The 15,544-nt window shown below is 38.8% G+C and overlaps 1 protein-coding gene across 1 annotated transcript; it reads left to right on the top strand.

Moving 5' to 3' along the window:
- Window positions 1-5,973: 5,973 nt before the first annotated feature.
- Window positions 5,974-6,978, top strand: LOC102984602 (olfactory receptor 2T27-like). The gene is given in 1 exon segment (XM_024116258.3): window positions 5,974-6,978. A coding segment is annotated over 1 exon segment (939 nt). The 5' UTR covers window positions 5,974-6,039.
- Window positions 6,979-15,544: the final 8,566 nt, after the last annotated feature.

Genomic DNA, 15,544 nt, shown 5'->3' on the forward strand with positions numbered 1-15,544 from the left:
TCCCAAACTCTTCCAAAAATCTGAAGTGGAGGAAACACTCTCAAACTAATTTTACAATACCAGAGTTACCCTGAAACCAAAACCAGATAAGGCACTATAAAAAAGAAAATTATAAACCAATATCCCTGATGAATATAGGTATAAAAAATCAACAAAATATTAGCGAAACAAATTAAACAACACATGAAAAGGATCATACTCCGTGATCAAATGTGATTGAATCCTGGGATACAAGGATGGTTCAACATAAACAAATCAATAAATGTGATACACCACGTTAATAGAATAAAAAATAAAAATCATAGAATCATCTCAATAGGTGCAGAAATATCATTTGACAAAATGCAACATTTTTTTCATGAAAAAATCTTCAACAATTTGGGTACAGAAAGAATATACTTCAATATAGTAAAGGCCATACAAGACAAATCCACAGCTAACATCATACTCAATGGTGAAAGTTTGAAAACTTTTCCTCTAAGACCAGGAATAAGACAAGTATGCCTACTCTTGCCAATCTTATTCAACATAGTACTGGAAGTCCTAGCTAGAGCAATCACAAAAGATAAAGAAATAAAAGTCATCCAAATCAGAAAGACAGAAGTAAAATTTTATTTATTTGAAGGTGATATGATATACATTGAAAATCCTAAAGACTTAACCAAAAAACTCTTGGAATTAATCAACAAATTCAGTAAAGTTGCAAGATATAATGTCAACATACAGAAATTGGTTTTTGTTGTTGTTTCTAAAGACTAACAATAAAACACTGGATGAAGAAATAAGAAAACCATCCCATTCACAATAGAACCCAAAAGAATAAACTACTTGGGAATAAATTTAATCAAAACGTGAAAGATCTATACAATCAAAATGGCATGACTTTGATAAAAGAAATTGAAGAAGACACAAACAAATGGAAAGATATCCTGTATTCATGGATTATAGGAATTAATATTATTAAAATATTCAGAGTACCCAGAGCCATCTACACATTCAATGCAATCTGTATTATAATTTCAATGGCATTTTTTACAGAAATAGAAAAAATAATCTTTAAAAAGGCACTGAACACCCAAACATTTCTGAGAAAGAACAATTTCAGATGTATCACTCTCCCTGATTTAAAACTATGCTTCATAGCTATAGCTATAAAAATGGTGTGGTGCTAGCATTAAAATAGATATATACACCATAGAGCAGAATAAAGAGCCCAGAATTAAACCTGTTATATGGTCAACTAATACTTGACAAGTTCCCTTGTTGTGATGATAACACATATTGTCTCCATCTCACATTGCACTCGAGGATTATGTGACATAATGTAAGTGAAATCATTTATGTCAAATCTAAATTCCAGAACAAGTAAAATTTGCTGTTTCAACTTCAAAGCAGAAACATGTGGATCTCAGTAACAGACCCCTCCCACAACTCCCATGCACAACTCATTCTGAGCAGAGCCCAGAGCAGGCACCAGGGCAACAGAAGGGTCTACAGGGATCCAGGGAGTCTGATCTCACTCAGGCCTTTGGGAAAAGACAACATACAAAGGGCAGAGGATGGTACTTAACATGGCAGAGAACTTAGCTCCCATTAGCTGGTTGATATCCAAAATCAGGGAGAACTTCCTGAGCATAAAAAACCTACCTGACTAACAATTTCCAGATTTTCCTGTATGATGACAACAAAAAATAGTTCTGTCTGCCTGGCAGAAAATGGACAAAAGTGAAGAAATAAATAGGCTGTCAAACTGTGTATTCATGGATTCAACTAGGAAACTAAGGTAAGATGAAGGAAAAAAGGAAAGTGGTCTGCTTTATGACATAACGTTTACCTTGCTTGTATTTAACATGTCATAAGCAGTTTCATCTCGATTCAGAAATCTATTCTTTTGACTAAGATAAAAAATGTTTCACAAACAAATCCAAAGTTTCAGATTAGAATCTACAAAATGTTTTTGTATCATTGTGAGTTGCCTGTTAAAAACACTGCCTTTAAACCAACAACAAAAAAAAAACTGTCTTCTTTTTCCTAGTGATTAATTGACTTCAAAGTGATATCGAAGAAATTTCAGAGTGATAATATTTAGAATACTTACTTTAAAAAAAAACTCTCAGAAGTGACTGTGAATTATGGGTTCCTCTAACCATGTAATGTTCTGTAAAGGAAAGAACGTTCCATCCATCATGATTGGTTAGTCAATAACTAATAAGGAAATAACAAAGCCCATCTCTGTACACCACTGACATATTTTCTGTTAAAATATATTTTCCTCTCCTTTGGCGACCATCAGAGTAATTAGAATTTGATTTCCCTCTTAAAGGGAAGGTGAAAGGGACGAAACAGTGTGTAGTCCTGGGGTGGTTCTGTAGAGAAGCATAGAAAAAAAGAATTAACAGGGTTGGCAGTTAACTGAGGAATGGAAGTAGAGAGGAATAGTGAGTGGAAGAGTAAAATTTTTAATGAGAGAAAGGAAGATTGAGACTTTGGAGACTAAACGTGTGACTTTAAGTGGCATGTGGACTTGAAGTCAATAGGTGTGTGGATAAAGGAGAATCAATAGATGAGAGAAGAGATGCTGATTTTGCTGCATGCATGCATGAAAGTGTGCCAGGAATGTCCCCACTCTCTGCATCTCTGCCAGTTGGTTCCTGAGGCCAGAATGACTCCTTCAGGGGTCCGTGTCTTTGACTCCTGAATTTATTTCCTGTGGAACTCAGTGCATCCTCACAGAGGACAGGCTGTTATATCATAGGGCATGCATTTACCAGATCCTTTGCTAGAGATATTTAATCAGAGAAAGGGTGTGAGAGTAAGGGGGCATAAGTCCTTCCAGGATAAAAAGAAAGTAATTCACAACAATGCAATGTTGAAAATGGGACAGATCTCGGGATGAATATCTCCTGTCATATCATCAACCAAAGAATTGACTGGCACATGAACTCACCAGAGATGCTAAGGGTGAGCACATTTCCACTCTGAGAAATTAACTTGTTTACTACTTTGTTCGGGGCTGCAAGCTGTGGGAAGCAAAGGTATGAGCCTACACATGTGACAATACAAGAGTTAAGACCCAGAAAAAGAAAAGTTGCAGAGCAGGCTATTATGCCTAATAACTTGGGTTTATATCAAGTAGCGGAATCTACCATAAAATGCAACCACCATGACTGATTCTTCTAATCTGGTTCTGCTGGTTACATCACTTTGCAGTCCAACTGAAATGATTCATTTACCTAACAATTATAAATAAGACAGTTATCAGAACACTTAATCTGTCAAGGTATGAAAATAACCCAGAATATATTGGCACATCTATTTACAGATCTTCATTCAAGACTTAAGGGCTAAATATGAGTATCTTTTAAATGGGTAGGCATTTTAAAAGTTTTATGCATAAATGAAATTTATAAATATTGAAATTGAATATAAGTGAATATAAATTGAATAAATATAATTGAATATAAATATAAAAATTGAAATACATTGTTATTTAAGGTGTGTACTAGATGATAAAAATCCACATATAAGCTATAATGAACTAATAATTTGGAAGTTAAAATTTGTTTTTTTCAAAGCTTTCTAAACACTTTTTCATCATTCTTACCCATGAGAGTGAATTTTACACTGATGTAGAGCATCTTTGGTTGTTCCTTAAGGGTTCTAGAAGTAAAAGAACTAATGTAAATAAGTTGAAAAAAAGAAATAATTTATAGTAAAGTCCTGCTAGTCAGGAAAGTCAAGATAATAGTAGACCTGGGTATAGTTTCTTCCTTGTTAACTAGCTGGGTGATATGGGACTAACCATTTAACTTTTCTGAACTGTAAATTCTTCACCACCAAAATAATAGGGAGATAAAAATGACTGGGGATAAGACTGAAGTAGATTTTGCTAAGGCACCTTCTAACTCTAAAATTCAAAGGTTCTACAAATATACAATAAACTTAAAGAATCTTTGCTATAGGCAACCACAACCCCAGTGATCCTTGCCTGACAATATTCATACCGTATTCTGTATTCTGCCCTTGACGAAGGGTTGGACCTTATTACTTCTGATACTAGGTTACAAAAAGACTGTGACTTCCATCTTGCTCTCACTCTCCATCTCTCTCCCTCTTCCCTCTCCCTCCCCTCTTTCTTAAAGGAAGCTACCATGGTGTGAGCTGCCCCACGGAAAGGTTAGGAACTGAGGGAGGCTCCCAGACAACAGCCAGCAAGGAATTGAGGCCCTCAGTCTAAAACCCCAGGGGGGCTGAAATGAACCCTGACAACAACACCTGAGTGAGCTTGGAAGCAGATCCTCCCCGCAGTTGAGAATTCAGATGAAACTGTACCACCAGCCAGCACTTTGATATAATCTTGTCAGAGATCTTTAGGCAGAGGCACCAGCCAAGCCTCACTCAGATTGCTATCGGAAGAGCTGTTAAGGTAATAAACGTGTGTTGTTCTATCTTGGGATAACTATTATGCAGCAATGGATAACTAATACAGGCTCCAAAGAAAGATCACAACTATTCTGAAAGGGCCAAGAATTGGGACCATGGAAGGGGAATGAAGAACTTCTCTCCTGAGTGACTGGAAAGCTATGCTCCATTCAATTCAATGAGTACTGACAGCACCACCATTATGGTCAAGTAAAGTGGTAAAGGAATGCAAAACACTATTCCCACTATGAATCAGCTTATTGGCCTTGTGCAAACACAAAGTAATTTAGAAGTGACAGGGACTGGCAGCTGTTTACCAAACCTATTTCTGTTCTGTTAATCAAGCTAGAAACACTTCCCAGCCTGTCCTAAGTGAGGTATGGCTATGTGACTAGATCCAAATATTAGGAGAGGGCTCATGCAGCACTTTTAGCTTGGCCCATTAACACTTCCACATCTTGCGTGCTGCTGCTTGGTACAGAGGAACAGAATGACCTTAGAAGTCCGTGTTGAAGATGGTAAACAACAAAATGGCAGGAGTCTGGGTCCCAGAAATGTTACTCAGAGGAGAGCCATCTGCCTATATCAATGATGCCTATTTTGGACTTCATCTTATGAGAAATATATGTCTATTACCTTAAGCCACTGAGATTTGGAAGATTATCTGTTCTGGGAGCTAGACTTATCTTATTAAATGTACCACAGAACAATACAAGGCTATATGTAATAAAAGTGCTACCATTAATATACTTTATGAGGATTTGAAAGCAGCCTGTGATTTTTTTAAAAAAATGCCAGGGCATGAGTTTTAGTCATTTCTCTTCAACGTTAAGTAATTATGTGACCCTGGACAAGTCATTTTTCTGGGCTAGATAATCTCTGAAACACCCTTCCTTTCTAAATGCCTACAATTCCACGATGCTAAGTCTTAAATTTGATGGTTCAGGTTAAAGGTTGTGTGAGGTTAGACTTTGCCATCATGTAATTCCTCTAGCTTTCGAAAATAAAGAATAGTTTCCATCCCCATTGTACAATGTATCATGTATATTTTTCCATTATACTGATAATATCTTCCACATATTTTTCATATGTACTTTTCACTGGTCACCTTCTTCAATAAGGCTAAAGGTCTTTGGCATCAGAAATTATACTTTATTCATCTTTGTCTGAGACTTAGCATAGTGTCTGGCACAGAGTAGGATGGAAAAAACGTGTGAGGGTGGAACAAATGTCATAAACTTTTCAAAGGTTCAAGTAGGGGAGTGAGACTGCATAAAGAGGAGGGGGGAAAAGAGTCTCTGAGCAATGAGGTGGGAAGGAGGGGAGATGGTAGTATTGGGTCTGAGCTACTACTACGTACTAGATGTAGGCTGAACGTTAACTGTTCCAGATGGTGGCAATTTGCTCTGTGAGTAAAGGAGATAGGTGGGGACTTGAGAGAGCCTACTTAACCAAGAAATTGGCTAAAATGCTGTCATTTGCATAAGTATCATAGTCTGCTGACACTTTAATAAGGATTAAAAAGGAAAGAGCTTAGGAACAGAATCCAATAAATCTCCATGAGTTCTACACCTCTGGCTTTTTCTCAGGGTTGATTAATTCTAACAAGGCAGAGACATGGATAAAAGCAATGAGTCTCCAAATACAGATTTCATCCTCTTGGGCCTCTTCTCTGGTATGAAACATGTCAACTTCCTTGTTTCTGCCATCCTCCTGATCTACACTGTGGCTCTCACCACAAACTCCATCCTTATTCTCCTGATCTGGGTGGATTCTCACCTCCACACACCCATGTTCTTCCTGCTCAGCCAACTGGCTCTCATGGACATGACGTTAATCTCTAGCACAGTGCCCAAGATGGCAACTGACTTCTTCTCTGGGAGGAGAAACATATCACAAGTGGTCTGTGGGACTCAGATCTTCTTCTTCCTGACTCTAGGAATTGTTGAGTGCATCCTCATCACCCTCATGTCCTATGACCAGTATGTGGCCATGTGCAACCCTCTGAGATATGCCCTCATCATGAGCCAGAAGGTCTGTCTGCAGATGGCTGCCATCTCCTGGGTTGGGGGCACCCTTACATCACTCGCACACATGGCCTACACCATGCATTTCCCCTTCTGTGGTTCCAGAGAGATTTCCCATTTCCTCTGTGAGGTCATGGCCATTCTAAAATTGGCCTATGAAGACGTCTCTGCCTATGAGAAGGCTGTGGTGACAACAACCATCATGGTGCTCTTCAGCCCCTTGTCCTTCATCCTGTCCTCTTATGCTCTCATCTTCCTTGCTGTCCTCCGCATGAACTCCCCTGAGGGTAGGAACTAAGCCCTGGCCACCTGTTCCTCCCACCTGACTGTGGTGATTCTCTACTTTGGTCCAGCCATGCTGGTCTACATGAGACCTAGTTCTTACCACAGTCCCAAGCTGGACCAGGTTCTTTTTATGCTTGGTGCCATCCTCACTCCTATGATGAATCCCCTCATATACAGTCTGAGGAACAAGGAGGTGGTGTGTGCTTTGAAAAAGGTGTTGGGATGCTGCCTAACCTCAAATTAGATACAAATATATGATGGACATTAATTGCTAGCTCTATTTCACTCTAAAACAGCATTGCTTAGATTCCATTTCAACTCTAGTCTTTTCGTACTTGAAATTGCAAAGGGACCACTGACTCCATGGATTCAGTTCATATATACATAAAATTGGTGAAATGTGTTTATCTTCTTCATGCTTCCTTGAGAATTTTAGGCCCACATTCTCAAATTGTGAACCTCCAGGAGTTAGGTACTCCAGGACTGATGATGATGATGGAGGTAGTGGTGGCAGTGATTGTGGTGGTGATAAGGGTGGTGTTGGTGCTGGTAGTGGTGACAGTGGTAGTAAATGATGTAATTGGAGTGGTGGTAGCTGAAGTGGTAGAGGTAGTGATGGTAATGATGATGAAGTTTCACCAAGAGAACTGAATCAATGATGTTTTATTCAACTACAAAGGAAATATGAATCTATTTCAGTCTTTGAAAGAGGCCAACCATGACTGAAAGTACAGAAATGCTCCAGCTTCCAAAAGACCCTTAAGTGAAGATAAAAACTGAGTTGAGTTCTTGGTGTCAAATCTTTAAAATGAAAGGACTAAATTATAGACCCAAAAAATCCAATTAAATTACTCTATTTTAATCTTGTAATAACCTATAATGGAAAAGAATCTGAAAAATATATATTTTTTGAAAAAAAATGTAGTGAATCACTCTGCTATACACCTGAAACTAACACAATATTGTAAATCAACTATAGCTCAATAAAAATAAAGTAAAATAAAAAAATTTTAATTACTCTACTTTTGTTCTACCTAACGTTTTAATTATTTCATGAAGTTTTCCCCATTAGCAAAAAGAATCTATATTAAGACTCTATTTTTAAGAATACATAATGGACAGCTATCTACAAATTTATATCATAAAATGAATTTGAATTTTTTACCTTTCTAGTGACTTTCTGCCATGTAATGTAATAGAAATAAACATTCACATTTCAGCAGAGGGGAAATAGAGCAAATGTAGCTGAATCTATAAATGTGGAAATATTACTGTCCTAACATCTGACAGTATGAATATAAATGGACTGCAGCTGAACCTAATGGATTTAGTAATTTACTAGTACATCCATCACATTTTAATTGACTTGGTTGGGTGACTGAATTAGCACAATGGAATACTATTTATAGACACAAGTCATTTAAAATACAGAAAGAAAAGTGAGAAATAAGAAACCTACCTGGACTACGAAAAAAACCAAGGCCTAGGAATTAGAAGGTATATCCATAAATTATCCCTAAATCTCTGGGGAAAAAAAGATTTATTTTTAAATACAAAATATGTTGAGGATTATATGGAAGAAATGTTTTGATCTACAAAATGGATAAGTAACAAAGTTTCAGGACATTCTTCATATAAGTGATTAACATAAATTATCTGCACAAGAAGAAATATATGTGCCAATCAAGATGTAGAGCAGGGAGGGTTAAGGGAAAGGTATAAACCAGAAATTTTTGACAGTGATTGAGCAAGGACACGTGCTTCAGCCCATAAGCATTTATTCAGGTATCAGTTGTCATGTTTGAGCCTATCTACTTCTGACAATAAAGCTGCACTTTGTCTTTATGATATAACCATTATATTATTACACTAAGTGACACGAGAGGGAGTGGTTTATAAATGTCCAAAGTTCTATAAGTACCCTCTTCGTCCATGGAAGAACAAAATGAAGTTTTAGTATATTGACTTTTTTTAAGAGAATAAAAGAGAAAGACTGGGAAAAGAAAATCCCTAGGCAAAGCTCTCATCTGTTTGCTCACTATTGCCAATGTCACACCCCTTATCAGCAGGCTTCTGGTAAATGGGATGCATAACCAAAGCAGTTAGGAAAAAGACAAAGCAGCCCCAGTGCCCCTGAAAAGTCTATTGCCCTGTCAAAATCTCTCTCCATGGAGAACAAAGCCATGTGGCAGAAACCACTTTTTTTTTTTTAATTGGGGTATAGTTGTTTTACAATGTTGTATTAGTTTCTACTATACAGTGAATTAGAGTTCCCTGTGCTATATACAGCAGGTTCTCATTAGTTATCTATTTTATACATATTAGGAACCACTTCTTTCTGATCTAATTGGAAACCTTTGTCTAGAAATGTCTGAAGAGGGAAGATAGTTATCTAGTGCAATTTCATTCCATAAAGTTCTGAAAAGAAATGAGATGCCTCAAAAGATAAAAAAGACTAAGAAAAGACCTGTGACAGAATAGGGGTAAGGCAGAATGGGAAACCAAATTTTCTCTTTTCTTAGATTGGAATTTCTTTGGAGGGGAAAGTATTAACAGTTTCTAAAATAAACTTAATCCTCACTGAAACAAACATTACTCTTTGCAGATGACTGAAATTGCCACTGGTCCCTTATTGCCCTTTTCCTCTGAAATGAACAATTAGATGACCAGCATCCTCACTATCAAATTGAATCACTGAATATAGTAAAGTCATTCCTAAATTCTAAATAACTGATCTAGCACAACAATCTCAGTTCCCTTATTTGAATCTTTTTTTCCTCTTCATGATTTAGATTCCACCTCATTAGCCATTTTTATTATGATTTAACTATCCTTCCTCCCCCTCTGTTCTCACTAAGCAATATAAATGCTAAGAGCTAACTTTCTAATGCGGCATATATATATATATATATATATATATATATATATATATATATATAGTGCTCCAAGCCTGAATGACTCCAGCTACAGCTGCCCACATACAGTGAACCACATACAGAATTATCTCAGGGAAGGAGGATAAACAACATCCTCCTCCTCCTCCCCTGTGGACAGGACCTTTCTGTGAGTGACCATTATGTTCTCCCCAATTTTTCCTGCAGCATCCTTTATTTCGAAGATTTCATACAATGCTAGAGATGCAATGACACAAATTTTAGATGGGGAAACCAAACCCATCAATGTGAGAAAGAATTTGAACCAAAGAATTAATTTAAAACTAGAATGAATGCCAAAGATTCAGAATGAGGGAAACAGAGAGACAGAGAGACTGAAAGAAGGCAAGTAGGGAGGTTGCAGATATATTTCCACTAATTTAATGTCTAGATGACTTTATTCTAAAGATTTGACACTGTAATTTCTCAGATTTAATCCATATGACACCAGCAACAATAGTGCAAACCAAAGCCACTTGAATTAGTGACAGAGCCGCCAAGTTGCTGTCATAGCTGGTAATTTTGCACAGTCACCCACCAAGGATGAACCCAAATGTAGACTGTTTTCTGCACTGTCAACTCAGTTCATCCCTATGTTTGCTTATCAGAGCACCTGACCCTCCTTGGTCATTTCTGGACCATTCTCACTAAGATCAAAGATGTTATTATGTTCTTGGGGTGAACCAGGCATTGTGCAAGAATATTACATTCTTGGGGTAATCCAGGCAAGAATTACAGTCTCTCAATCCTAGGTTTCTGTGTTCACCAAAGTAGCTATTTAATACCAATAAATGAATTGGAATCTTCCACACATTCAAAATGTTGCCACGTCTGCACATACCTAATAAGTAGAGTCAGAAGTAAAAAGTTTGTATTAACAAAATAGAAAAGCTTTGCAAAAAATTATAAAAACTCACACTCTGGTTTTCCTTCCCGTAATTTTTCAGGTGAAATCAACTGAGGCTAAAACATGAGGAAAGGGAATAAAAGTTAACACAGGACTTCCTTTTCCAGAACTATTCTCTAAGGACGTCTTTGCTACCTCACTTCCACTCACCTTCTTTCCACGTTGCTTCTGTCACTGGAAACACAGTCCTGATTGTCCTTCATGCAATCTGCACCTTCTTCCCTGCCTTAGCGTCATCCACTGCCATCCTCCAAACAGCCCCCAGCTTCTAAAGAATATGAAGCACTCACAAAAGGGCTTTTGTTGTTCAATGACATCTTATTTGCTAAATGTTTCCTCTTGACTTCTGTGTCTTCTGACTGATCTATGGCTGTCACCCTTCCAAGGGTCTGGGTGAAATACCTGCTGAGTGCTACGTTAGAAGTGGCTTGTTTTTCCTAAAACTTATGGTTGGTGCCATATATTCCACTGGTTTATACTGACTCACAAGAGCTGTTAAATTTTAAATAATTTTGCAAGTTGGTTGTTAAACCATTGGTAACTTACAAATGGCCATGGTGGAAGTATTTAGACCATGGGAACTGATAAACATTACCAACAAAGGCTTTTTGTGTTTTGTCTTGGGATTTTTCTTTTTTTTTTTTTTTTTGGAGAGCTAATTTACCAACACATCACTCTCTCTACCTGTGCCTTGAAGGAAATTCTTTATTTCTTCTGTGAAATCACTGCCCTCCTAAAATTCACTTTTTTTTTTTTGTGGTATGCGGGCCTCCCTCTGCTGTGGCCTCTCCCATTGCGGAGGACAGGCTCCGGACGCGCAGGCTCAGCGGCCATGGCTCACGGGCCCAGCCGCTCCGCGGCATGTGGGATCCTCCCAGACCGGGGCGCGAACCCGGTTCCCCTGCATCGGCAGGCGGACGCGCAACCGCTGCGCCACCAGGGAAGCCCAATTCACTTCTGAAGATACCCTACTAGAAAGTTTTTGGATTTCAGGTTTTGTGTTTCTTTTATAACTTACCCTCCCCAGTCCTCACAAGTACTCCCCCCAAGTGCTGAGTCCCTACTCTTGTCCAGTCACTGTTAAATCTGAGAGATCACCCATCTACAGAGAGAAAAACAACATCCTTTTCCCTTTGATGCTATATTCACCCCCACACCAACACCCCTCATCTATCATTCAAGAAAAAAAGGACAGTTATGAAGAGTACCATGACGTTTAAACAAAACATTTGATGAAAACTATGAACCTACATAACCAAGAAGCTCAAATAACCCCAAGCAACAGAAAGAAATATGAAGAAAACTACAAGGTACAGCATAATAAAATTGCTGAAAATCAGTGATAAAGAGATAGTCTTAAAGCACCTGGAGAGAAAAAGACACATTTTGTACAGAACCAAGAGAATAAGAATTACAAGAGACATCAAAAAACAATGCAATGACCACAAAAAAAAAAAAAAAAAAAAAAAAAAAAACCAATGCAATGGGCTTCCCTGGTGGCACAGTGGTTGAGAGTCCACCTGCCGATGCAGGGGACACGGGTTCGTGCCCCGGTCCGGGAGGATCCTGCATGCCGCGGAGCAGCTGGGCCCGTGAGCCATGGTTGCTGAGCCTGTGCGTCCGGAGCCTGTGCTTCACAGCGGGAGAGACCACAACAGTGAGAGACCCGCGTACCACAAAAAAAAAAAAAAAAAAACAATGCAAGCCAGGAGACAAGAGATCGATATCTTTAGAGTACAGAAAGAAAAACTTGTCAACCTAGAGTTCTATTTGCAGCAAAAACACCTTTTCAAAGATGTTAGCAAAAATGGCAGAGTAAGGACTTATGAAAATAGATTTTATATCCATAAAAGCAATGAAAACACTGGACATTTTTCCAGAATCAACTTTTTCAGAATTCTGAAAATCAAACAAAGGGAATCTGAGGAGCATTTACTCGAGAAAAAAAAAAGAATCTTACTAAATCAGTGAGTTTTATGGCCTGTTAACTTGTCATTTCTTACTGTCCCTTCTCCTGTTTTGCTATAACCTTGAAAACCAACACCTGAAGTGGTGAAAAACAGGAGCAGGGCAGTAACTAGAGGGGTGGGACAGCACTGGATCTCCTTCAAAGACCAATCCCCAGGGAATTATCATGTAATCTGTTTGTTGATTCCCTGGAAGACCCCACTAGCAAGAGCATATATATTTGATCTGACTCAGCACTCATCCAGTACAAATAGGCCCCAGGGGCATTTGGTAAAAACAATCAAAGGCAATTGTTGGAACATCATGACTGCCAAAAGCAACACATAATAACTGGGTAAAAACTGGCTAACCAAAAAGCTTAGAGAAAACATGGGGAATGAGATGTCTATAGCAGACTCTGAAAAGCTCTCACATACTTCTGGGATTTTTTTTTTTTTTTTTTTTTTTTTTTTTTGTGGTATGCGGGCCTTCCTCTGCCGCGGCCTCTCCCGTTGCGGAGCACAGGCTCCGGACGCGCAGGCCCAGCGGCCATGGCTCACGGGCCCAGCCGCTCCGCGGCATGCGGGATCCTCCCACAGCAGGGCGCGAACCCGGTTCCCCTGCATCGGCAGGCGGACGCGCAACCACTGCGCCACCAGGGAAGACCCACTTCTGGGATTCTTGAAGGCCATGTGCTTTCATAGGATTGTGCATACTCCCAGAGATGTATGCTTGCTCAGGAATGACCTGAGAAGCCCTAAGCACTCACTTCTGGTTAACGTGGAGGCTCAACACAAGCTGGAAGTGAAGGCTGAAATGAAACTGTACACTGCCTGACTGAATGCTGAAGGCAAGTCCCAACATACAAACTGAGGTCCACCACAACGAATGGGAGACTTATTGGTTACACACTTCCTGAAGGAAGAGGGAAAATGAGTTATTGTTCAATTGGTACAGAGTTTCACTTTTGCAAGATGAGAAATTCTTTTGCACAACAATGTGAATATAATTAATGCTACTGAACTATATACACTTAAAAATGGTGAAGATGATAAATTTCATGTTATGTGTTTTACCACTTTTCTTTAAAAAGACATAATAGCCTGGCAATCAATGAATTCTTGTAGACAAAATCATTTTCATGGTTCATTTGAAAAGTTTCAACGTTGTGCATGCTTCCACAGTTTGGTGTACTAAGTTTTGTTTTGTTTTGGTTTTAATTTTGTCTAGTTTCTCAACAACTAGAAGAATTTTGAAATGTCATCCAGAATAACCAGGACAACTTTCATATCCTTTCTAGTTAAAAGATTCATGAATGGTTCTGCAGTACTAGAGTAGACAAGGTAGACAATCTGTTTAAGTGCTTCCCCAATTGTGGGATTGGTGACAGACCATAGTTTCATTTTGTACCTTAATGTCTTCCTTTGGGAATATGCCAACAAGGAATGTCATCTGGCCTTGACTGCCAGTTGTGATACTTGATATTGTCTACAGTCTTCTACTGTGTTAGTTTTGGCATCATTTAGTGGCCTGGGATAGACTGCACATGCTCCTACATCAATTACACATGCTCTTACATCAATCCTACATCAATTACAACCTGCGACCAAACATCTGTCTAAGTGTAAATATTTCCTTTAGCTCTTAAGAGAGAAATCACAATTGGCCATTCTGTAGCTTCTGGAAGCTTCACAAACTGTTTTCACAACCATTCAATTAATTGATTTGGACCATCAGTAAGGTAAAAAATACCTGGTTAATATTTCAGGATCATCATGATGCAAGAGATGAAAACTGAAAAGTAGAATTTGATGAACAAACTTCTCCTTAAGACAAATGTTTTAAAGTGTCCAGGCTAGATTTCTAAAGATGGAAATAATGCACCAAAGGTATAAACATTTTTAAACATTCACTCTGAAAGTATTTCAAACCTACATAACAGTTCCAGGGGTACAGATAGTTCCCTTTTACCAATCTTCCCCAGATGCTGACATCCTGCATAACCACAGTACAGTTGTCAAAGCCAGGAAATTAATATTTATAAAACAGTATAACTACGGATCTTATTCAAGTTTCACCAATTGTCCCACTAATGTTCTTTTTGAAAGCTTTTTTGTGGAACCTGGCGAGTATCACACATCACATTTGTTATACTTCCTTGGTCTCATCTAATCATGGACAGATCTTCATTGTCTTTTACAGCCTCAACACTTTCAAAAGGTATTCACCAACTGTTTCGTGGAATGTCCCTCAGTTTGCGTTTGTCTCATGTTTTCTCATGATTTAGAATTCAGGCTGTACATTCTGGGCAGGAGTATCACAGTGTACCTACCATACTTGGGGAGAGTGGGGTAGGACACATGATGTCTCTATCTCAATACTGGTGGTATTAACTTTGACTGCTCGGTTGTGGTGGTGTGCCTGATTTCTCCACTAAGCAGTTTCTGTTTATTCCCCCTGGATATCTTGTGAGGAAATGCTTTGCCCTCCTAAGTTTAGCATCCACTGACAGTTCTTGCCTGCAAAATTACTGCTGTGGCGTTTGCCAAATAGCAGTATTTTATTTCCATCCTTCCTTCTACATTTATAATTGGGATTACACTGAAGGGAGGATCTGCCCCTTTTATTTATGTATTCACATCACAATGGACCAAACATTTCCTTTCCTATGGGTATGAACAATTTTTAAGAATTTGGATGGACCTGATAAATTGCCTTCAGAAAGAGTGTACAGATTTACATTCCCTCAGGTACTACATGAGTCTGTCACCTTTCTATACCCATACCAACAGTAATTACGTACAAATAAATTCATTTGTTTCAAAAAAGGATATCTAAGGCTTCCCTGATGGCGCAGTGGTTGAGAGCCCGCCTGCCGATGCAGGGGACACGGGTTCATGCCCCGGTCCGGGAAGATCCCACATGCGCTAGGCCCGTGAGCCATGGCCGCTGAGCCTGCGCGTCCGGAGCCTGTGCTCCGCAACGGGAGAGGCCACAACAGTGAGAGGCCCGCGTACGGCAAA

The sequence above is a fragment of the Physeter macrocephalus genome, chromosome 2 (genome assembly GCF_002837175.3).
Source record: "Physeter macrocephalus isolate SW-GA chromosome 2, ASM283717v5, whole genome shotgun sequence".
Lineage (NCBI taxonomy): Eukaryota > Metazoa > Chordata > Mammalia > Artiodactyla > Physeteridae > Physeter > Physeter macrocephalus.